At 44.5% G+C, this 25,796-nt stretch overlaps 1 protein-coding gene across 50 annotated transcripts; it reads left to right on the top strand.

Moving 5' to 3' along the window:
* The first annotated feature begins 631 nt into the window (after positions 1–631).
* LOC109779630 (probable phospholipase A2 homolog 2) lies at positions 632–9,943 on the top strand. Of its 50 annotated transcripts, none has more exons than XM_073496775.1 (12): positions 657–1,405; positions 2,420–2,528; positions 2,663–2,849; positions 2,947–3,038; positions 3,495–3,621; positions 4,224–4,311; positions 4,782–5,106; positions 5,768–5,818; positions 6,283–8,286; positions 8,387–8,432; positions 8,740–8,865; positions 9,467–9,943. In XM_073496775.1, the coding sequence occupies exons 9-12, from the start codon at positions 8,170–8,172 to the stop codon at positions 9,649–9,651; spliced, it is 474 nt and encodes a 157-aa protein (XP_073352876.1). In that variant the 5' UTR covers positions 657–1,405; positions 2,420–2,528; positions 2,663–2,849; positions 2,947–3,038; positions 3,495–3,621; positions 4,224–4,311; positions 4,782–5,106; positions 5,768–5,818; positions 6,283–8,169; the 3' UTR covers positions 9,652–9,943. The 50 variants fall into 50 exon arrangements, 4 of the variants coding, with proteins under 4 accessions (XP_073352876.1, XP_073352878.1, XP_073352875.1 ...); XM_073496776.1 differs by having other exon boundaries at positions 677–1,405; positions 3,495–3,589; positions 4,787–5,106; XM_073496777.1 differs by having other exon boundaries at positions 660–1,405; positions 2,420–2,849; positions 4,792–5,098.
* Positions 9,944–25,796: the final 15,853 nt, after the last annotated feature.

Here is a 25,796-nt window from a genome sequence, read left to right as displayed (position 1 = left end):
TGATTTTGTTTTAGTTTCTAGTTTAATTTCTCTTCTTAAAGGGTAATACCAATGTTAATAATTCATTCTTCCTTAAAAAACCTCATTATTTTGATTGTGTTCTAGTTTTATTTCATTTTATTTATTTCTTAAAGAGTAATACATATGCCACTACTTCAGCCTATCACGAAGGAAAGTTTGTAGGTGGAGTATGAGTACTGTGTTGTATTACTCTTTGAGTTTGACTGCTAACCAAAGACGATCTAACGATGAAGCAGGAAGCGGGATTCGCACGAAATAAGACACCGACGCCCGCCCAAGTAATCTTCACCTGAACTGGGCTCGTAAACTGCCTTCAATCTTAACCCTCAGAAACTACCTTCAACCTTAACTCTCATCCTGATATAAGTATCTAGGAGAACATGAGCTCTCTTAGAGCTTAGCCACTGTCGGTCGTCGGATCGAGTCGCTTGATGTGTTTCCGGGCGTCGGATCGAGCGGTGGGAGGAGCTGGGCCGTCGGATCGACCAAGAGTTACTGCTACAATGAACAGTTTCACCCCCCGCCGTAAAGATCTCGTACCACCGCCGTTATTCCCGTGCCCCGCCGAGGGTATTTTCATCATTTCACGTTTTGACCTGTGACGTGTTGGTCCCTGGTTGGATGAGACGAGGGATGGCGCCTGCCTCGCCTCTTCGTCCTCCCATTCGCCACCCCGTCTTCCCCGCACTCGCCGCCGCCGCCACCCTTCGTCCCGTGTGCTCTGCTTCCTCCCCCCTCCCGTCCCCTCGCTCTCGTGCAGCCGCCGCGGCGCTCCCACATCTCCTCCCCTTCCTCTCGACCAGGCCGCGCTGGCGCTCGGGGCGCTCGCCGCCGTGCTCCCCGGCGACGACGACGCCCCCGCAGCGGACGGCGCTTGGGAGGCCGACCTCCACGCAAGCCCTAGCACAGCTTAAGGCGAAGCTCGTGGCGCTGGGGCCCGGGCGCGTGGGTGGCGCGGTGCTCGCGGAGCCGCTGCAGATCCCCGCCGACCAGGCCGCTGTGGCGCTCGGGGCGCTCGCCGCCGTGCTCCCCGGCGATGACGACGACCCCACAGCGGACGGCGCGTGGGAGGCCGACCTCCACGACGTGCTCCTCTTCCTCTACATCCAGTCCTACAAGCGCCTTGTGCCAAGGCTTCGATTCCATCCATTTGCTCCCGTGTAGCACGCTGGCTCGCCACGGTTTATCTGGGAGCAAAGCACCCCGGCCATCTCTCTCCCCCCCTCCCCCCCCCCCCCCCCCCCCCCCCCCCCCCCCCCCCCCCCCCCTCTCTCTGATGTCAACCTCGGTTGCCTTTTATTTTCAGATCTGCAATGGCCTGAAGAATGAGGCAATCCTTGGAAGCAGCACGTACATGTGATCCCCCTCTCACTCTGATTCCAAGGTTGTTTCTCTCCATATTCCATTCCTCTCACAATTTGTTTCTTTTCCTGGGCTTTTACTTTATCATGTGCGTGCTATGCTTCTCACAAAATATCTAATTCTGTTGCTTTTCATGTCTATGTAAGCATTATGTTCTCCTTTGTTTAATTTCATTATTGCTATGCAAAGAGAAATCAAGGATTACTTTTCTTGGTACATATGCAGTGTATTTATGTTTCGTGTGGTAACAGTTCAGTTAGAGGTGAGATGCATCGACATAGATGGTCGAAGGCTATACATTAGTTGGATAGATAGATTGAGCAATACACTTGTTGCGCCATCATCGATGAATTAAGAGAAGAATAGATGGTGCGTTTGGCAAAATATCCAATAGTCAGCGTTGGTGTTTAGTGGGTTTTAAGCATTTCTGGCAGCTCTCTTCCTACCTTATTCTTTCATTTATATCTTGTATTTTAATAGGTCAAGCTTGTGCTTAGTTTGCTTGAATGTAACTTGCTTCCTTTCTGTTGAGGAAGACAATGGCTCTCAGTTGCCATGTTCAGACTTAATCGCTTGAATCAGTTGGATAATGGACATGTTGTCGGAGAAAGGCAGGGTTTGAGAAATCTGAAAGAGCTTGAGAATTTATATGGCCAGAAGAAGGCCAAGAGTGCATAAGGGGTTATTTGTACCATAGAAAAAGTAATATGCCTTGGTTCAGTTTACACATTTGAACTCACGCCTTTTAAAGAATAACATTTGTGGTTGAAAATTGATTACTTGAGAAGTTGAGAACCTGAAAATGTTTGTCTGTAAGCATCTATTTGTGTGTCAGACACTTCTCCTTTTCTCACAGAACACAACCTTGTATGTTTTTGGCACATATTTTCAAATGCTCACGCTAGATCCGATAGTATGTATCCATAATTTGTTTTCAGTTTTTGTTCTAATTTATTCCCATAAAGAGTATCAACGTGCTCTAATTTATAGCGAGATTTAGTCCAGTATTACTAATCATAGGTGTGCTTTTATGCAGGTTATGTTGCTGTTGGTAGGTGTCACTCTGGATTGCAGAAAACATGATAAGAGCATGGAGATGGATTGCTGCATATATATGCTACCCACACTACCATTTTCTTGATCATGTTTGTAGAGTTGAACTACTCGTTTGATATATCCTTAATTCTTATTCCTTTTAATCTCCATATGACATAGAAGGTTCTGGTTGCTCTATTAACATGATCGGATTTTTTGTGTGTTTTGCATACAACATGATAAGAGCATGGATGGATTGCTGCAAATTCATGTTGTTGTTGCGGGATCATGCCGGCCCTCCCTTGTGCTAGCCAGCCATCAGGACCGACTGCGGTTGGTTCATGCCGACGCGGCTGTGGCTCCCTGTGGTGCTCCTCTCATGTTGCATCTTCTTCCTTGCGGGCTTCTTTGGCTCCCTCCTCTTCACCCAGGTAACATGGTGGGCCCACGTTACCCCCGTCTTGCAAGTTCGTTTCGTCGCGCGCGGGCTTCTGATCTGGGGTCGCTCTGTCGGTTGTTCCATGGCAGGATATGCAGGGGGAGGAGGACATGGAGCGGCCACTGCCAAGGGAACGGCCGCTCTATTTACCCTTATTGTCGGTTTCACTTGCCTAGCCTAGGTATGCTGAGATAATCATTATGTGAGGTGATCTATCCATTTTCAGAGTTCCCTCATTAGTATCCCTCATTGTTAATTGCTATGCTTAATTGGATACTCTGTGTTGTGTTGTTTGCCTTATTTTGACCCAAATAAACCACCCCATTACCATATTTTACACTAATGCCATATTTAATCATTGACATAACTTTGGAGGTTTAGTTCAATTAAAAAGATGATGCCATGTGACTGGAAAGTATATATGTTCAGATTATAATTTAAATGGATACGGTGATTGGTAATAGATAAATCATATTAGCCTTGCACTGCACATTATTTCCTTTTTGTGGTTGGCATGAATGGCTTTTGTACTCAATGGTTTAAGCAGTTGCTCTTTGAAATATAATTTTTCTATGTAAGATCTTACCGGCTGTTCTATTATTTAAAATTATTTGCCATGTTTGTACTCTTGCTGAAGTTTGAAGAGTTTCCCGGGGGTGGCGAGGAGTACCGGCATATCGAGTCCCTGGTGTTTTCCTCTACGAGCTGGGGAGGGCGTGTGGTTCTCTCCTCGTCGGTCTCACTTCTCCCCTTCCTCCTCCATGGTGCTCAAAAATATCACTGGCTGCGTGAATTTAAAAAATTTGTAGTCTTATACAAATAGAAACAATATATGATCTGACCTCATTTCTTGATCCAACGGTATCCTACTGCATTAGTGTACCAGCTGTTACACACAAACATGGCTTGAAGTTTTCGGATAAATGGGACAAACATAGGGTTGCAGATTGTAAATCCAAGTTTTTTTCGCAAATCAATTTGACACTAATCCTTAGAAAAAAGATATTTCTGTTGCATAGATTGCGTTGTATAGGTTGTTGACTTGATTTACATCACTCCAGTTTTACGATGGCACAAAAATTAATTTAATTCTGTTAATTGCAACTGCAACTCTTTCTCATCACACATAATGTTAACCTTATAGAGCTAAGGTGGTTATAGTTAGAAACCTCTACAATATCATGGATTGATTTAGGGTTTCAAAATATTGTGAACTGTAAAATGTCTTATATTATAGGACAGTGGTAGTAGTTAACATGATTGTTTCAGATTCTGCCATGGAAGCATTTTACCCCTTTTGCAACTTTCGTTACACTAAATTAGTACTGAATTGTAATATTTCTTCTCTGAATATTTTACGTTACAGGATTGGAACGAAAAGAAGAAACTACAGCGTCACATAACTGCAGCAAAGAAGGTACTGCATGAGATGTAACAGGGTCGTATTATGGAAGGTTAGCTCTGAATTAATGTTCATCATATGTGCTCTGTACTAATGATTGTCTTCAGGATTATTCCATTCATATTGCTCTGAATTAATCGTACTCTCATGCTACCTCATTACCTTATTATGTTACAACTTTGCTGAAAAAGCCATTGTTGGTATCTGGAGTACAAACTGTAGAATTAGGATCCTCTGACATCTATTTACTACTCTGAATTAATTATTATTCGATGACCATATAAATACACATTTCCAAATAATCTATATTAGTTTGTCTATTCAATGGTGTCATTTTCCATTTTTATAGGCATTCAGACCTCCCTGTTATTTTTGTTCTAAGGATGCACTTCAGTATTATGTAACTATACTGATTTTACTGTCAGCATAAATAATAGATGAGTTAAGATTTCTGCTACATAACTTTACACCGTAACAAATCTGGAGACTTCTAACTGGAAGACACAATTTTCATTTTTGAAGCGAAGAACAGAATCCCTGCTGTTCCACGGAGTGAGTACAGTTAAAGGTAAAAAAAGGAAAAAGAAAGTCTGGAGCTCTCTCGGCTGTACAACAAAGAGGGGTTACTTCACGTACTCATCAGCAGTGAGGCTAATATCATCTCCAATCAAGTGAAAAAGCAAGGGCGCAACCTTAGTTTTCTGTTGGAAGACTTCTATTTCTCTCATTCCAGAGGTGCTAGCCTGTGCAAGCAGTGACAGTGTACTTTTTATTGATCTGAATCTTCAGGCTTCATTTTGAAATTTTGGGCCACGAACGCTTGATCGCAAAAGTAACAGGTATCATGGTGAGGCCAGTTTCTGTTTTGCATGTTGCCTTATTTCTCTTCTATCTGCAGTTTGCTTCCACGTTCTATATGTTTGCGAGGAAATTTCAAATCGTTTTGTATGCTCATCAATTGGTGCATCTAGAATATGTATGTGAACTGTGTACCTTACGGATTCCTTAAGGGCCTCATGATTGTTGGTGTTTTTTTTTCATATGAAAGCACCAAGGTTATTATCCTAACTATCATAGTTTGTACCAGCAGGATTATCATAACAATTATGCAATTTTTTCCAGGTGATTACATAGTTAAAGGTAGTGACTTTTTTAGTCCTATGTGATTTCTTATCAACTGAGCTATCAAATTGTGCATTATGTACTTGGTCACAACGTTGTAACCGGCACCCTCGCGCCAAGGCGCGTTTCCGATCTCATTGGATACTTTTGTACTTTAGTTAGAAGCATAATTGTCAGAAGCAAGCATAATGGCCATATGATGAAGCCGATAAGTGTTTAGTAGAGACTCCAATCAATTCGATCTCTCCATGATCTTTACCGCATATGATATTTTCCTTCTGGGTATTTAACTTTGTCAAGTGCATGCTATGGTTCAGAGCAAAATTCAGTTTCCAGTTATAATTCAGTGATTTTCTTACCTTGTATTTTATTTTGCATAATTGTAGAAATTGCGGTGGCCATCCGCGGATCTACAGTCCCTGGTTTGCTTTGTCGAGGTATGATCTTTCATAATGTGTTGTATCTTGCAATATTATTTGATTTGTTCTTGCCATCATTTTTCAATCTCTTGCAATATTATTTGATTTATTTCTCTCATAAACAGAGCACAAGTTGCCCCTTCTAATTGATCTATCTTGTATCTATATGGTGCAGTGGTGTGTTAGAATATGTACAGTCCCATGTTTTGTTTTCTGCATTACTTTGTTGTTCTCTAAGCTCTACAAATAGTGAGACCAAATTATGTTCAGTATATTCCTTACATGGTAGATCCACGGATTTCCACCCCAATTTCTATAATTTTTTAATACAACAAACTACCATTTTTTAATCATACACTACCTCCTCTGACAGAGATGGTCGTTGTCCCATCTTTGTGGTTTAGGAATATGCTCTTTTATTTTGCAAGCAGAAAATTGATTAAGGTTTGTATGATCAAGTTTATGTGTTGCCTGCTATGCAGTGTCCTGGGCAAGAGGACCAAGTGTGGGCGGGTAGGTATCGGCAAGGCGGGCTGTCAGCATGGTGTTGGAGTTAGTCGGTAGTGGTGCACCTACGCCACATTTCAGAGCCACTGTTATTCATCAAGAACATAATTTAACTAAAGCTCGTTAAAAAATTGCCCATAGAAATAATCACTTTGGATTGGTAGTGTCAAAAGGATGCAGAACATTTGTAACATTTCTTCCCATATTCATGAGACTTTCACTCTGCTGTTGCATTAGTCAAGTTTAATTTCATTACATATGTGTGCATGTATCAATTTTCATATTTAAAGTGATATATTTAAGAATTATCAGAAATTTTGCCAAATTTGCTGGGCACAAAACAGAGATCTGGAAGCAGGACAAACGTCACTGATATTTTGTTGGTCATTTTTGGTGTCGCATCTCAAATGGAATGGCACTCATGGAGGCAATTGAACCAAGCTATGGCATCGTAGTTTTATCTCTCTATTGCCACTGTTGGCTTTTGCTCTCTTATGTTCCTGCTCATATTACTGAACTTAATGTTAGCTAATTAGCTTTTGTAATTATACAACCGTGCTGAATTGGATGTTGCCTTGCTTCTGAGACGGGTTAGCTTTTATAATCTCATGACCATTGAATTTGATGATGTTACACTTCTGGTACAGTGTGGATGTTTCTTCTTACCATTGAACTCGAAATTGGTTGTCCTGTTACATCTGCTAAATTTGCCTTCATACTAATGCATCATGCCGCTTGATCTTCCATGGCTTGACCATATCGTTAGGACCGGCACCCTCGCGTCAAGGCGCGTTGCCGATCTAGTAAATACTATTGTTTGATGTGTTCTTATCATTCTAGAGGAGGGCAAAAATACATAGACAATGCGCAGCGGTTGCATGGGCGTTCTAGGGTTACCAGGTCATTTCTTTGCTTCAGGAAGACACTCAACCAGACTCAGTTTGATCTGGGTTCTATACCATTAAACTAACCAAGCCTGGTGCAGGCGGACTTCCCATGCATGCAGGTGGTCAAATGTCAGTTCTCTATCCGTTTGTTTGGTACGCCCTTCCACAATAAAAGAAGAGAAGATACCTAATCTTGGATGAGAAGGTAATGTGATCATGTTAACACTGCATGCCAATAAGACGTAGGTCAGAGGCCACAACAAAACTGCACCCACTTGTCCTCCGGCCTCCTCCGGTGATGGCAACTTGTGAGCTGTAATGTAAGTGTGACGTCCTTTGTCAAGACTGCAATAATAGTATATGCATGCTCCCTGTGATCTGCATGCATCATGCCCACACCAACCAAAGGTTATATGTTCGGAAAACAAGATGAAATTGCACACCTTTTAGTTGTTTGGAGTTTTCTTTAATAATCTTTGTCAACCGAAGTTATAACCTTGAAACTGCGCAGTTTTATCATAACATTACTGCAATGACTAGTTCGTACCATAAATGTGGAGTGAGGTGGGGATGAATACAGTTGAATTTTAGTCCAAAAGTAGACAACTTAGCAATAGCCGGCCTCTAGTACATACTTCCTCCATCCCATAATATAAGATCGTTTTGCAAGCTACGGCGGCTAAAGTTAGTGATTATAAACGTCAGGATAAGAGCGACCACTACCCAAAATATGGGGATAGGAAACGGCTAATTGCACATGCCATGGCACCTCTCGTCACCAGTGGCATGCCCAGTGCTCACTTCACCTGTGCTAGTTGCTGCACCACGCCACCACATCCAGACCCCAAACCCCAGAGCTCATATAAGTAACACACGCGGTGCCTTGCGAAAATAGATCACGTATACTTCACAGCCCACTTCGCTCCTCGCAAAAGCTTCTCTGTGTTTCCCTTCCGCGACTTGGACACAGCAGCAATGAGATCGGCGCTCGGTCTCTCCCATTGGTGTTCCTTGCTGCTTCTCCTCTCGCTGGTGACGGCTCCGCGGGGGCTCGAGGTCGGCGACCTCTTCAGCCAAGGGAAACCACCGGCGGTACGTGCATGGGAGAGCGTGTGGCTTACTAGCAAATCGATATGGATTCGTTTGTTTGCGAGTGCTCTTGGAGCTGATCGATTTCGTGGTGGTCTTGCAGGTGAAGCAGGACTGCAGCCGGACATGCGAGTCCAAGTTTTGCACGGGTAAGCACTTGCCTCAACTCTGATCAGTCTCAGCAATCTTGCGGTTTTAGCTCTCTTTCTCTCCCGCTGGTCGATGCATGCAGTCTGTTTCTATTCCTGAAAAGAACAGAGCAGTCGATCCTAATCAGATTGAACTGCAAGTTAGATTGTTAGATTGAGCTTCGTTTCAGTTGAATAATGGCCTGGACTGAAGTAGATAGGGTAGCAGATTTCCTGTTTATTTTTCAGTTGAATAATGGGCTGGACTGAAGTAACTGACGCTCGTTTGGCCTTGGTTTCCGGCACGCCACCGGCCTCCCTCCGGAAGTCCCGCCTGTGCTGAGGTACGGGAAATACTGCGGAATCCTCTACAGCGGCTGCCCCGGCGAGAAGCCCTGCGACGCCCTGGACGCCTGCTGCATGGTCCACGACCACTGCGTCGCCGCCAACAACAGTACGATATCTTCTCCCAGCTCCACACATTTTTCTTCTTCTATCTATCTGAACCGAAAAGACCGGACAGGAGGAAAACACGTGCGATTTCCCTTTTGTTTGCTTCATTTGACGTCTCCACCAAAATGCCCCACAGACCCAGAGCTCTCGGCCTCATGCCAGTTGTTTACGAGATGACACGCCACCTACAGCAAGCAGATCGTATCTCCAGTGGTACCAGCATGCATGATTAGGAATGATTAGATTAACAAGTGCATGGGCAGATGGCTCCCTGATTGGCCCAACACGCTCCAGATAAGCCGCATGCAATTCGTATCAGCACACGCTCCTCCAAACAAGCACGCATTTCGTATAGAGATAGATAATCTGACGCGTGCGACGCAACCGACACGTACGCCGCTGCGCCACTAGCTCGTCAACGTCGTCCTGTCGCCTCCATTTTCACCGCGGCAGCACCGGTCGCTTGCGCGCGTTGATGAGGCGCGCACGCATGATTGCAGGGAAGAAAGCACCTCCGTCGCACTCAACCGGCCGCGCGCACTGATCCTGCCACTGTGTCTGAATGATTTGTGGTGCACTCACTCCATGTGTCGTGTGTGCAGATGACTACCTGAACACCAGGTGCAACGAGAACCTGCTGGGCTGCCTCGACGGGGTGAACCCGGCGGGGCCGACGTTCCCGGGGAACAAGTGCAGCGTCGGCGAGACGGCGTTCGTCATAAAGGGTGTCATCGAGGCGGCCGTGCTCGCAGGGAAGATCCTTCACAAGCGCGACATCGGGCAGTAGCCATCTGGCCTGGCCTGGACCCGGAGCGTACTTAGGAAATAATGTGGTAGGCGTGCCGTGGCGTGGTGGTGCGGCAAAGCCGCGATATCCTGGGCACTGTGTACTTGTGACCAGTTTGGTGGTATAGTGGTACGCGGCATATTGCTGTACTGCACACCGGTGCGAAATGGCATGCATGGGTTGCAACATTGTTTCTGTAGTCAAAGGACATACTGGAACGCCCAGTGGTTACTGATGGACATGGCAAATCTGATAATTTTGATCTGTGGATGAAATCATTTCACAAAATAAACTGCCCTTTTTAGTGGCGCCCGACACAAAGGCGCCACACTACACTGTGCAACGCCTCACAGATAGGCGCTACACGTCTGGCCAACGTCGCACCCCAGACTGCCTAAAAATTACTAGTCAATGTGCAGCGCCTAAGAGCTAGGCGCCACACTATACAGTGTAGCGCCTAGCCTCTAGGCGTTGCACTAGTGGTTGCTTCATTTGGTAGGCAACCACTAGTGCAACGCCTAGAGGCTAGACGCTACACTGTATAATGTGGCGCCTAACTCTCAGGCGCTGCACACTGACTTAGTAATTTTCGTATCACACGGATGCAACGCTGGGCAGGCGTGTAGCGCCTATCTGTGAGGCGTTGCACAGTGTAGTGTGGCGCCTTCCTGTCGGGCGCCACTTAAAAAGGTCAGCTGGGTGAAATATTTTTAGAGGCAGTTCATTTTGTAAAATGATTTCATTCATAGATTAAAATTGTATTCATAGGTTAAAATTGTTAAATTTGCCGATGGACATAGTCTGATATTCCTGTTGTCCCGTGTCCAGTACTTCCTTCGTTTCTAGAAGTACTTCGGTTCTGGCATTTCGAGTTAAGCCTGTCTCTTTTTGAGTGACCAGCGGTTTGCCAGAGGGTCACCAGCGGTTTGCCACACCTTCATTCAGTCATGAGTTAAGCCTGTCTCTTTTTGAGTTGTTATAGTAGAGCATCTCCGGCCCTATTTTTAGGAATGAAACGTTTTTAAGGCACGGGAGGGCAAAAATCATCCGCTAACACCTGCCCAATACTAAAACTCAAATGCTCTAAAGTGCAGCTGCACTTTTTGGTCGATCTGAGCGCACACTTACAGACCAAAATTTCCAACAGATTGATCCCAAATTTGGAAAACTATCCACCCACCCATTCTATATATGAAAAGATTTTTCAATATAGTACATTGATTTTTCTCCACCTCGTCTGTATATATGAACCCAGCGATGACGTGAATTAATTCCGGTACAAGAAAATTTAAAAAGCTATACCTTTCAAACCGTGTGTCGAAATTATGATCCGTTTTCACAGCTGGGTTCCTCATGACAAGCTCTTTAAAATTAGATTCCATATGAATATGTTTTGATGATTTTTGTTTGAAAAGCAACTTTGATGCTAGATGAGGCAAGTTTAGTGTTAAACAGGAGCAACTTTGAAGCTAGAAGAATTGCACCATGTGTATAAGTGAATTCACCTAGTAGCCTCCTACTTAGTTGTGTGCAATAATGTAATAGATGGTTACCATGGTTGCTAAGTTGCATACATCGGAAACTAAGTTGTACATAGTTTAGTTGTCTACCATAGAATGAAAGTTGCTTACCGTAAAGTGAGAAGTTGTCTGCCTCAGAAATCAAGTTGCCTACATTGCTACAAAGTAGCCTACGGATGATCCCTAATTGCCTAAAATACTATGTAAGTTGTCCATCAGGGGACCTCAGTTGGCAACGCTACTGAGTGCGCGGTTGCTGGCTAGCCAGATCGCGGGTATTAGATGAGAAGTTGCATAGGTGGTAATGAGAAGTTTCATAGGGGGGCGATCAGACAATTGCCCACAAACCTACGCAAGTTCTTAATTTTCGGTCGGGTTGCCTACCAAAATCATTGTAACCTTCAAATATAATGATGGAAAACACATGAGGGCTAGCCAGGTTGCGACAAGCTCTTCAAAACTAAACCCACATGGATATGTTTGTTTGATTTTTTAAAGCAACTTTGATGCTAGATGAGGCAACTTTAGCGCTAAACAGAGGCAACTTCTCTCCATTAAAAATAACTAATTAGCAACAATAAGCAACTAACTAATAATACAGAACAAGTTCAAAAGAGAGGTAGATAAAATCACATCACCTTCATAAGCAACTTTCCTACTACAAAAGGCAACTTTAGTTCTAAAAGCAGACAACTTCACTACATTTTGTGTCCTGGTTAATTCTGTCTAACATTGTCCTAACTTCCTCATCGGTACTTCTAAGTTGCGTATTGTTCATGCTTGTATGCCATTATTTCTTAGTTGCCTATAATACTATGATGTCGTCTAGCGGCGATGCTCTTGTGTCTGTTATTGCTAGTTATGGTAGGCAACATGATGATGAATCTAGGCCACTTCAGAGTGTTTGTAGGCAACTTAGAAAAACAATGATAAACAACTTCATAATATTCTAGACAACTATTTTTGCAAAGTTAGGCAACTAAGCAGCAATTGTAGGCAACTAATTACAAATAGTAGGCAACTAGGCATCAATGATAGGCAACTTCTAGCATTTATAGGCAATTGAACATCAATCATAGGCAACTGACCATCAACATTAGGAAATTGGGCAGCCATGATACGTGAATTGGGAAACTGTTAGTAAAATTCACATATACACATAGTGCAGTGAAGTTTCTTTGTATGTAGCACTAAAGATGCCTTTGTTTTGTGTGTTTTTTTCTTGTTTTTACGCAAACCAACCTAATAGTCGGTCCTACTAGGCCAAAAACAAGAAGTTGCTTCACTATAGCACTATAGTTGCCTCCATTGCACCCAAAGTTTCCCTCGATTTTTTACGAAACCTACTCATATGGGATCTAGTTTTGAAGAACTCATCATGATAAACCTGATGGTGAAAACGGAACTTGATTTTGATGCTTGAATCAAAAGTTATGGCTTTTACAACTTTTTATACCCTAAATAAATACACGTAAGGACAAGATCTAGGCTAATTCCAACGGTAGCCATGTGCGACACACGATATGGCCAAACAATTTCCTTTCTAGTGTAGACAGCTGGACGCAAGGACATATACTTGCTATATATGGTGATGCGCTTCAAACAACGAACAAGCGTAGAGGCGCTCCCTAGCCAGGCCCATACGAAAATTGGGCAGCCCGAAATGCTACAAATATATAGCATTTCGCCTGCTGCCGCAAAAATGCAAGGCTACATCCGGACGCTCGCGTGCGACCCTTTCTTTCCTGCCCGCAACCGGAAACCCTTGGACCTGCTGCCAGCCGGCCACCGTGCGCCATGGCCAACTCCTTTCACCCCGCCTCCCCGATACGCTGCCGCCTTCCTCTTGATGGCCAGTGGAGGCCCTGTCGGCTCCGCCCATGGTCGCCATGGTGGTTTTGTGGCCCCGCGACCGGCTACCGTCGCCAGAAAGGAAGGAAGCCCACTGCAGCCGCCAAGCCTAAAGGAGGCGACGTGAAGTGGCTGCCGCACGACACGGCAGTTGCAGCCGCAGCGAATAAGACCAAGGCGACAAGGGCCAAGAAGGTTATTGTTGTGCCACGGAGGCTACCCCGCCGCCACCACCACCGCCTCCTCCTCCACCACCACCTTCCACGCCAACGGCCATGGAGAAAGAGCCGTTGACACCCACGACCACGATCACCGGCACCCATGAAAGGATCGATACGGTCTACTAGAGGGGGTGAATAGGAGACTACAAATTATAATCTTTCTTGTCAATTTTAAGGTTTAGTGGATAAATAGGGTTCACTAGATAAGCAACTAGGTGAACACAACCTATATGACAAGCAAGCTTAGAGCCAAGAATGCTAGGCAATAATCTAATTAGCAAGCCAACAAGCATACAAGACAAAGTAAAGTGCGGGGAAGGATTAACCACAAGTGAGGCGAGGACGCGGATTTTATCCCGAAGTTCACTCTTCCTTGGGGAAGAGCTACTCTCCGTTTAGAGCGGTGCCGGAGCCAAGGCTCGCGGAATGCCATGAAGGCTCACTGTATTCTCTTTTGAGTCACCCCCAACACATGAGCCTCGAATCACTCGGGGTTGGTCTTGAAGGCGACCACCACACCTTTACAAACTTCTCCGGAGCACACCACAAGCAAGGAAGCTTTCAGAGGAAACTCTAACCACCTAGGAGCCCAAGCTCCAAGAGTAACAAGTCAATGGGAAAAAAATGTTGCGGGGAACGCAATTTGGTTTGGTCAAGATATAGATCGGGTCTTGCGCTCCCAATCCCCAAAGTTTCAACAAGTTTGGGTGGAGGGATTGAGAGTATTGAGCAAAATGGAGTGTAGCAATGGTGGAGCTCAGTAAGACATTAGGGTTAGGGATGGAGGTGGAAGAAGGGGGGCTTTATAGTGTTCTTGCTCGGGTGACCATTTCTGCCCATTGGACCCCGTGCGCACGGGCTAAGTCAGCCCCCTGCGCACGGGGTACTCAGAGACTTTCACACCACCCCGTGCGCACGGGGGTCAAAAGACCGCGTGTGCACAGGGTACTCAGAGAGTTACGCAGTACCCCGTGCGCACGGGGTACCCCGTACGCACGGGGGTCAACCCAGAAACTTCCTGTTGCTAGCTTTCTGAGTACCTCATGCAAACACACTATGGATTTAAGTGGTAGGAATGGGTAGGCTGGTGTTAATGTTCTGCAAATGGCATTCCCACATAGCACATATCCACACCGACCCCTCTTAATAGTATGGTCTTTCCTACGACTCAAAAGAACCAAAACTAAGACCTTTGAATTGTCGGTCGACCACGCCTTTGATCTTTTTGAATTGGGGGTCGCACATCTCCCTCAAGAAACACTTGGAACCAATATCCCGAGATAAACTTTAGCAACCAATATTAGTCCACTAACCACATTGTCATCACACCAAAATATAGTTTAAGTGCCAAATGCACTTTCAGCCCACAATGTGCTCGACAATATGTCCGAAAGGTAAAAAAAATCCATCTTTTTTGTTATGATTGTGCTTGTAGTTGATGAATGCAATGATAGGAGCATGTATTGATGTGTTTCTATGTTCAATTGTACGTGTGTAGTGTCGACGATGATGCATTTTTGAGACATACAAATATTGCAAACAAATAATTTGTTCTCAAGAATTTGAAGAAACCCAATATGATGATGAGGAGCTTGAGTTGGACCATGAGGAGCTTGAGGAAGAGAAGAGGGGTTTCAAGGTTCTATTCCAAAGGGGAGAACCACAAACTACACAACTTGTGAAGACAAATTGATATGCATGGTGTGGAAGAAAATTTCTCTAGATGTGTCCGTTGGAACCAATCAACCAGGCTTCACCTATTGGAAGAGTATCAAGGAGTTTTTCGATGAGCGACACACAAGTGATATGACCGCTTGGTTGGGTCTCTTTGCCACCGGTGGTCCACCATATTCGCAGATTGTTTCAACTGGTCATGTTGCTTGAAGAATATTGATCGCATAAAACCCAAGTAGTTGCAACACGACGACGACAAGGTGAATATCCTTCTCTTTCTCAATGGTACTTGCTCCCACTGTAGTATAGATTTATTGCTATCAATTGTGACTAACTTTGTTCTCAATGGTCTCTTGTAGCTCAACCTCACTCAAGGGATGTACCAGAGTAGAGGGAAGAAAGGAGAGAAGAAAAATAAAGGGAAGGCCTTCACTTTGCATCATTGTTGGACCGAACATAAACATGATGAAAAATGGAAGACCGGTGAGACATTTGAAATTTCAAACAAGAAGAAGAGCTAGGTTGGGCATGATGGTGATGCATCAAGTGGGGGCGAAGAGAAAAGGAGTGGCACTCCCAACTTGATGGCGGCTAAGTCCAAATGGCCTGACGGAAGGAAAAAAGACAAGGATACAAAGACCGACGACAATGATATCAAAGAATCACTTGAAGCAATCATGAATGCAAGGAAGATGTATGCCGGGGAGAAGAAACTTTTGAAGATAAAAGAGATGGAGGAGAAGGCAGTGGTTGAACTCTGGAAGGCGGCGACCAAGGAGAAAAGGGCGGCGACTAAGAAGATGTTGGCAACGGCTAAGGGGAAGAAGGTGGAGGATGAGCACCATAGGGTGCAACTAGAGGAGAGGAAGGCGGCGGCCGAGGAGGGTGTATTACCTCACCATGAGGGCCCGGACTAAGGGTAAGCCCCTTGTGTGAACTCCCTTTTGATACTTATGACCACGTTTGCCACCATACTAAGGGCACCGACGGCTTCCCGTACTGTCAAAGGGGAGGGATGGAATCAAGAGATCAAAACCCATCGCCGCGGGGATTTCAAACCCAAGGATGGCAACCTTTGCCCATGCACAAATAACATGTACTAGCTTACTAAACTTCTTCTTACATCTAGCAATCAAACATGGCCTTAGTTATCTCATAATGCTCAAATCTTGGCTGCTACTCGAAAAACGCGTTCAGCTGCACGATCATATCGTAGATGGTACGGCTCTCAAAATGTTTTTGTGGCTCTGGTTCCATGCAAGAAACCATCACACACTACACTGATATGGAGTCATAAATTTTGGTCTGATAGACATGTCTATCATCCTTTATGGCATTGTCGTCGGGAGCATCTAGAAGAGCTGCTTCTGGAACATATTCTTTCCTAGCAGTCCTGATGACATTCCTCACGCTACAGACCTAGTCTGTATAGTTACTGCGAGATGGATTTAACTTCTCTTTCTCAAACACCGGCACTAAGTTAAAGGTGGATATACGTGCCATTATATCTACAACGAAAATATGCAAATTCACTTAGACATTGTTCATAATTAATGTTGATTTGTGCTAATCTTCTTTGAACAAGAATTTTGTGATGCTGTAGCGACCAGACCTCAAACAGTCTAGTCTATGTGCATCAGTGTCATCCCTGGATCGGTAATGCTGGCACACACAGTACTTTGAAGGATTTATAACAGAGTAGCAATCACACACTTATTACATCGAATAGTTCAAGAGAACTCAATACAATAAATATGGCTTAAGGCCATCTAAAATACGATAACAGCGGAAGGCTTGGAAGATAAAGTGAGTCCATCAACTCCAACGGCATCACTGAGTATAAGACCACGACCTAAGGCTCCTTACTCGTCGTCTGAAAAGTCTGCAACATGATACGTTGCAGCCCGAAAACGGGTCAGCACATGGAATATGCTGGCAAAGTAACACATAGAGAGTAATGAAAAGAATAATGCTATCACTACATGCATATTTGGCTGGTGGAAAGCTCTATGGTTACAGTTTTGCGAAAAGCCAATTTTTCCCTACCACAAAGGAATAAATTTTATTTAACTATCATGGTGGTTGTTAAACATTGAGAAGGTACCTCCAACTCAATCCCAATTAAGAACGTGATTAACCCAATCAAATAAAATTAAGTAACATGATGATGAGATTCACATGATAATCCAAGAACTAGATACTCAAGATGTCCATAACCAGGGACACGGCTAATCATGATTAGTTTGTACACTCTGCAGAGTTTTGTGCACTTTTCCCCACAAGACTCGATCGCCTCCGCTTGATTTCTCGCACTACATGGTGTTTGAGAAATGGATGACCGAGACACAGTCTTTCAGAAACACTACTCTTTACTCCGGGTGGACAGTTACACCTACTTTCCCCTACATCTGCTAGCCCACCTCTTCAAGAGGTCATGTAACCTACTCAACTATGCTAGAGCCCATAATAGCTTGTGGCTGCACACGGAAGTTTCTAGCATGAATAATCTCATGATCCCTTTGAGTCTGGGTGGCGGTCCATAGGATGATCATACGGGTACACCGGGATATCCAAAAATACAGGCAACACTGGTTTCTCCAGGTGCCTCAATCCACCCAGATGTAAATTAAAGTAGCCACCTTAAGTTGAACCATAAATTAATAATCTACATCTGTCATGACGAATTCACTCAAACCCAATCCACGTATACGAGCATAGCATAGCAATATAAGCAAACGTAGAAGTAACTCCCAAAGGTTTGATAGTAAACAGGACAATAGGTACTACCTCATCTACTTCCCAAAACCCACATATTAATCAGATCCTAATCATGCAACTATTTGAGGATTGATCTAATGCAATAAAACTGGGTGATGAAAAGTATGATCAAAGTGTTACTTGCCTTGCCGATGATCCGTGAAACCTAGAGACTCGTAGTAGCACGCTTCGCACTCCGGGTACTCTATCGCAAACAAACAATACACACATAAGCAATCAAGCAAGGGTGCACGAAATAAAACTCAAAATAAGAGATCTAACCAGAAAGTTCAACTTAAGAACTCCGGTTTGCAAAAAGAATCAATTCAAACGAAGCAACGAAGGTCAAACGGCGAAAGAAACAAGCTTCGTTTACTAATCTGGATCTAAGTCAATTTTTACAGTAGCAAAAACTTGTTTCAGTTAGTTAAACGGAAAGAGAATTTCGAGACGAAACTCTAGGCGCTTGAATCGCCTGATTCCGATAAACAAGCGAAAAGTTATACTAAAATGAAAAACAGATCGGAAATCGCGATCAGGAATAATCGCGGAAAATCCGAGAAAAGAAAAACTGACGAACAGGCTAAAGATCAAACGTTCGCTGTCTGTAAAAAAAAACCGTTCGTTAAAACGAACGAACGGGCGTTCGCTATTTAACTAAACCGAAAAAAATAAACCGATCTAATATAAAAAACGCATCTCGGTTTCAAAATAAAACCGAACGGTTTTTTGAGAAACCGGCGGCTACCTCGGTTCACGTGACGGCGGCGGCGGCGAGCGGCTCTGGCGGGTGGCGGCGTCGGGCGAGAGGCGGCGGGGCTCCGGCGGGCAGCGGCGGACGGCGGCGGGGCTCCGGCGGGTGGCGGGTCGGGCGGCGGGGCGACGCGGGCGGTGGCGCGGGGCGACGGCTAGGGTTTCGGGGCGGCGGCGACTTGGGCTGAGGCGGGGCTCGGGCCGCGGCTTTAAAGGCCGGCCGGGCTGAGGTGTCCGGGTCGGACACGACCCGTAAGGCGGTTGACTTTTTTTTTAAATAATTCGGACGTGCAGAAAAAGTAAGAAAAGAAATACTAAACGGACTCCAAAAATCCCGAAATAAATTTTCCCCGTCCTCTAAAAATAAGCCGGACAAGATGAACATTTATTTGGGCCTAAAATGCAATTTGGAAAACGCGTATTTTCCTAATTCGAATAAAATCAAATAAAATCCAAATAAAATCAAATATTTGTTTTTAATATTTTCCTGCAATATTTCATTATTTGTGGAGAAGTCATTTTATCCTCTCTCATATATTTTGATATGAAATATTTTCGGAGAGAAAAATAATTAAAACAAATGATCCTATTTTCAAAATTTGAGAAAACGCAAATATGAAAATAACGAAATCCCCAACTCTCTCCGTGGGTCCTTGAGTTGCGAGAAATTTCTAGGATCGCAAATCAAAATGCAATAAAATATGATATGCATGATGATCTAATGTATAACATTCCAAATTGAAAATTTGGGATGTTACAAACCTACCCGCCTTAAGATGAATCTTGCCCTCGAGATTCGGGTTGGCTAGAAAATAGGTGAGAGTGGTCCTTCCGTAGATCTTCCTCTCGCTCCCAGGTGGCTTCATCCTCGGTATGGTGACTCCACTGAACTTTGCAAAACTTGATAACCTTGCCGCGGGTTACTCGGCTGGTATACTCAAGAATCTTAACTGGTTTCTCCTCATAGGTCAAGTCACTATCCAGCTGAATCGCTTCCAATGGCACTGTATCTCTCAGTGGTATCTCAGCCATCTCTGCGTGGCACTTCTTCAGCTGAGAAACATGGAACACATCGTGAACTCCCGACAATCCTTCGGGCAATTCCAACTTGTAAGCAACTTCCCCCATACGCTCCAAAACTTTGTATGGTCCTACAAAACGTGGCGCTAACTTTCCCTTAACTCCAAAGCGCTTTACTCCTCGAAGTGGTGATACTCGAAGATAAACTCTGTCTCCGACTTCGTAAACTGTCTCCTTGCGTTTAGAATCCGCATAACTCTTCTGCCTGGACTGGGCTACCTTGAGCCTATCGCGAATCAACTTCACTTTCTGTTCAGACTCTTTAATCAAATCTGGTCCAAATAACTGGCGGTCTCCAACTTCGTCCCACAACAATGGTGTCCTGCACCTCCTTCCGTACAGAGCTTCGAAAGGGGCCATCTTCAAACTGGATTGATAACTATTGTTGTAAGAGAACTCTGCATATGGAAAATTGTCGTCCCAACTAGATCCATAATCTAGCGCACAAGCTCTCAGCATGTCCTCCAAAATCTGATTGACTCTCTCGGTCTGTCCGTCTGTCTGTGGATGAAAGGCTGTACTGAACTCTAGCCTGGTACCCAAAGTCTCGTGCAACTGATTCCAAAACTTTGAAGTAAACTGGGTTCCTCTATCTGATACAATGGTCCTCGGAACTCCATGCAGACATACGATCCTGGTCATGTATATCTTTGCCAACTTAGCACTTGTATAAGTGGTCTTTACTGGGATGAAATGAGCTACCTTCGTCAAACGATTGACTACAACCCATATCGAGTCATAGCCTGAACGAGTCCTAGGCAATCCTGTGATAAAATCCATGCCTAGCTTATCCCACTTCCGTTCGGGTATCGGCAATGGTTGTAGCAATCCTGCTGGCTTCTGATGCTCTGCCTTTACTCTCTGACATACATCACAAACTGCTACATACTCCGCAATATCCTTCTTCATTCCGGTCCACCAGATAGTATCCTTCAAATCCAAATACATCTTGGTATTTCCTGGGTGAATCGAATATGGTGAATCATGGGCCTCTTGCAGAATCAACTTCCTGATCTCCGGATCATTGGGCACATAAACGCGGTCCTCAAACCATAAGGTATCGTGTTCATCCTCACGAAATCCCTTGGCTTTTACTTTACTCATCCTTTCCTTTATCTCAGCAATTTCCTTGTCTGTTTTCTGAGCTTCTCTGATCTTATCCATCAAAGTAGACTGAATCCCCAATGCTGCTACAAAACCTCTTGGAACTATTTCCAAACATAGTTCACGAAGATCCTCTACTAACTTCTTGGGTAACTCTCCGGTCATGAGCGTGTTGACATGGCTCTTGCGGCTCAATGCATCGGCTACTACGTTAGCCTTCCCTGGGTGATAATGCAATCTCATATCATAATCCTTAATGAGCTCCAACCATCTCCTTTTCCTGAGATTCAACTCCTTCTGCGTGAAAATGTACTTCAAACTCTTGTGATCCGTGTACACCTCACAATGGTTTCCGATGAGAAAATGTCTCCACGTCTTCAACGCATGCACTACGGCTGCTAACTCCAAATCATGTGTAGCATAATTCAACTCATGGGGTTTAAGCTCTCGTGAGGCATATGAAACAACTCTTCCCTCCTGCATTAGCACTGCTCCAAGTCCTCGACGAGAAGCGTCGCAATATACTTCATAATCCTTGCGTTGATCTGGCAGAATCAACACTGGCGCTGTAACCAAACGTTTCTTAAATTCCTGGAAACTAGCCTCACATTCCTCAGTCCAAATGAATTTGGTGTCCTTCTTCAACAACTCCGTCATAGGCTTTGCAATCTTCGAGAAATTCTCGATGAATCTTCGGTAATATCCTGCGAGTCCAAGAAAACTCCGGATTTCTCCAACTGTCGTGTGTGCTTCCCAATTTGTCACAGTGTTAACATTGGTGGGATCTACTGCTATTCCTTCTCCGGATATAACATGTCCAAGGAATCCAGCTTCCTTTAACCAAAACTCGCACTTGCTGAACTTGGCATATAACTGATGTTCTCTAAGCTTTCCAAGTACCAAACGCAAATGCTCCTTATGCTCTTCTCATTCTTGGAATAGACCAGAATATCATCAATGAACACTACGACGAACTTATCCAAAAACTCCATAAACACTTTGTTCATCATGTTCATGAAATAGGCAGGTGCGTTAGTCAGGCCAAATGACATAACGGTGTACTCATATAGCCCATACCTTGTGGTAAAAGCTGTCTTGGGTATATCCTGCTCTCGAATCTTCAACTGGTGGTATCCTGATTGCAAATCAATCTTGGAAAATACTTTAGCTCCTTGTAGTCGGTCAAACAGATCATTGATCATCGGCAGTGGGTACTTGTTCTTGATTGTTACTTCATTCAATCCACGATAATCAACAACCATCCTCAACGATCCATCTTTCTTCTCCACTAGAAGTACGGGTGATCCCCAAGGTGACGAACTTGGGCGAATATATCCTTTATCCAGTAACTCCTTAATCTGCTTCTTAATTTCTGCCAAATCCTTAGCGCGCATCCTGTACGGTCTCTTAGATATTGGCCCAGTGGCTGGCAAAAGCTCAATCAAAAACTCGATGTCTCTATCCGGTGGCATGCCTGGCAACTCCTCTGGAAATACGTCAGGGAATTCCTTCACCACTGGTACTTCCTCCTGTACAACTCCTGATAAGGAATTCACTTGAGTCCTCTTCGGCACATGTCGGGATACATACTTAATCCTTCTTCCTTCTGGGGTAGTAAGCAAAATTGTCTTGCTGGCGCAATCGATGTTTCCTCCATACATCGATAGCCAATCCATTCCCAAAATCACATCCAAACCTTGTGACTCCAAAACTATTAGGTCTGAGGGGAAAACATGCCTACCTATGGCCAATGGCAACTGAAAACACCCTTGGCTTGCCATATACTCTGCTCCTGGCGAAGTTGCTAACATAGGTGTTCTAAGAACTTTGGTGGGCAACTTAAACTTATCCACAAATCCCCTTGATATGTATGAATGTGATGCACCAGTATCAAAAAGAACGATTGCAGTAAATGACTTAACCAAGAACGTACCTATTACCGCATCTGGCTGTGCTTCAACCTCCTCCACATTAACGTGGTTCATCTGTCCCCTGTTGAAAGGGTTCGGCTTCTTCCCCGAGCTTCCATTGCCATTTCCATTCTTTGCTTCTGGACAATCAGTGGCATAATGTCCAGTCTTCTGGCACTTGAAACAGGTAACGTGGCTTAGATCCCTCTTGGCTGGGGTTGATGGGTTGGTACGGTTCTGTCCGTTGCTTCCTCCGTTCCCATTGCCATTCCTGGGGCCACTATGATTGTGCGAACTTCCTCCATTGTGATTGCGACCTCCATGGTTATGCTGAAGGTGTCCTCCCGAGTTCGGGGTAAAACGAGGTTTCTGGTGAGCTCCTGTACTGTACTTTCCTTGTCCATACTTCCTCTTACGACTCTCAATCTGTTGCTACTTAACTTCAATCATGAGAGCTCTATCTACCAACTCCTGGTAGTTGTTAAAAGTTGCCACCATCAACTGCATGCTCAGCTCATCATTCAGTCCTGCCAGAAACTCCTCCTGCTTAGCTGCATCCGTAGCAACGTCATCTGGGGCATAACATGCTAACTTACTAAAATCCTCCACGTACTGGCCAACGGTACGTCCTCCTTGGCGTAAGTTGCGAAACTCACGCTTCTTCATGGCCATAGCTCCTGCTGAAACATGGGCAGTACGGAAAGCTTGCTGAAACTGGTCCCATGTGACAGTGTCAATGGGGTGACTAGCTGTGTAATTCTCCCACCATGATGCTGCGGGTCCATCAAGCTGATGTGCGGCAAAACGCACTCTCTCCGCATCTGTGCATCCTGCAGTGGTCAGCTCCCTTCCAACCTTGCGGAGCCAATCATCTGCCACAATCGGCTCGGTGCTACTGGAAAACACCGGCGGATTCAGCCTTAGAAATCGGGCTAAGTGATCAACAGGTGGTGGTGGTGGTGGGTTGTTGTTGTTGCCTTGGGTTTGAACTAGCACTTGCATCAGGGCATTCTGCTGCTGAATCAACTGAGTGATCTCCGGTGGGAAAACAAATCCGGTGTCGCGTCTCGGAGGCATATGATGGTTTAGAAAAGATGAGAAAATAGAATAGAATGAGGTCTAGAGGGAAAACACTACCCATATGCACATGAGAAACACAATCATATCACTCCAATCAATTCAAACAAGGCATACAATCGATCTAACTATCGTTACAAAGTGCTTGGACTATAATATATACATGGTGGAATACTACTACTAATTTGGTGGTCTACTAGAAAAATTGCTCAGTCGAAGACTCCATGATATCTGCTCCGGCTTCATCCTCCAAATCATCCTCACTACGGTCCGAGTCGGTGTCGTCAATGATGATGTAATTCTCCGGGCAAGTAGAATTGTCATCATCTCCTCCTGGTGCTGGGTCTCCCATGAAAACTCCTAGCTTCTTTGTCAGGTCGTCATTCTTCTCCAATAGTGCGACGATTTCCTCCATATAATCCTCGCGTGTAGCCTTGAGTTCTTCCTCCAGTTCCATGATCCTAGTCTTTGCCTTCTTCAGTTCTATCATGTCTGCGCACATCTGGTTCTCCTGGCGACGAATGTGCTGGTTTAACTCCTGGATGAAAGCTGCAATAGATCTATCCTTCCTGGTACTGATCATCTCCCATTGCTCGTCTCGGCGCCCACAAATCTGATAGATAGTATCCTTGAGATCATTGTGGTACACTTCTCCAATGCGTCCCATGGTGATGTGGGCTGCCATGCTCTTTCCTAGACTCCAGGTTGGTGCATCAAAGGAAAACTCTATGGGCTCAGTGATTGGCGTGAACGTCCTTCCTGGAACTTGAACTTGAATCATCCAGCGCTCCTCTTCTGGTAGTGTGGCGTTGTAGGTTCCGGTGAAGCTTGGTATTCCGATGTTCAGGTACTTAGTAACTTCCTTCAAGTGTCGTCCAAAAGGTGTATCCTCATCTGGTTGCGCGAACTTGTTCCTTGCATCAGCCATCCTAAAAGAGTGGATGAAAGGAGAGGAGTCAGAAATGAGAAGAGAGTAGTGATCTAGGGCTTTAGCTTAGTGGTCGTGTCCTACAGTCAGCGTGTGCTCTGATACCATCTCTGTAGCAACCAGACTTCAAACAGTCTAGTCTCTGTGCATTAGTGTCATCCCTGGATCGGTAATGCTGACACGCACAATACTTTGAAGGATTTATAACAGAGAAGCAATCACACACTTATTACATCGAATAGTTCAAGAGAACTCAATACAATAAATATGGCTTAAGGCCATCTAAAATACGATAACAGCGGAAGGCTTGGAAGATAAAGTGAGTCCATCAACTCGAACGGCATCACTGAGTATAAGACCACGACCTAAGGCTCCTTACTCGTCGTCTGAAAAGTCTGCAACATGATACGTTGCAGCCCGAAAACGGGTCAGCACATGGAATATGCTGGCAAAGTAACACATAGAGAGTAATGAACAGAATAATGCTATCACTACATGCATATTTGGCTGGTGGAAAGCTCTATGGTTACAGTTTTGCGAAAAGCCAATTTTTCCCTACCACAAAGGAATAAATTTTATTTAACTATCATGGTGGTTGTTAAACATTGAGAAGGTACCTCCAACTCAATCCCAATTAAGAATGTGATTAACCCAATCAAATTAAATTAAGTAACATGATGATGAGATTCACATGATAATCCAAGAACTAGATACTCAAGATGTCCATAACCGGGGACACGACTAATCATGATTAGTTTGTACACTCTGCAGAGTTTTGTGCACTTTTCCCCACAAGACTCGATCGCCTCCGCTTGATTTCTCGCACTACATGGTGTTTGAGAAACGGATGACCGAGACACAGTCTTTCAGAAACACTACTCTTTACTCCGGGTGGACAGTTACACCTACTTTCCCCTACATCTGCTAGCCCACCTCTTCAAGAGGTCATGTAACCTACTCAACTATGCTAGAGCCCATAATAGTTTGTGGCTGCACACGGAAGTTTCTAGCATGAATAATCTCATGATCCCTTTGAGTCTGGGTGGCGGTCCATAGGATGATCACACGGGTACTCCGGGATATCCAAAAATACAGGCAACACTGGTTTCTCCAGGTGCCTCAATCCACCCAGATGTAAATTAAAGTAGCCACCTTAAGTTGAACCATAAATTAATAATCTCACATCTGTCATGACGAATTCACTCAAACCCAATCCACGTATACGAGCATAGCATAGCAATATAAGCAAACGTAGAAGTAACTCCCAAAG

This window comes from Aegilops tauschii, chromosome 4 (assembly GCF_002575655.3).
Source record: "Aegilops tauschii subsp. strangulata cultivar AL8/78 chromosome 4, Aet v6.0, whole genome shotgun sequence".
In the NCBI taxonomy this organism is placed as follows: domain Eukaryota; kingdom Viridiplantae; phylum Streptophyta; class Magnoliopsida; order Poales; family Poaceae; genus Aegilops; species Aegilops tauschii.
Note: the sequence above shows the minus strand (reverse complement) of the source record. Positions and strands in the feature narration are given on the sequence as shown.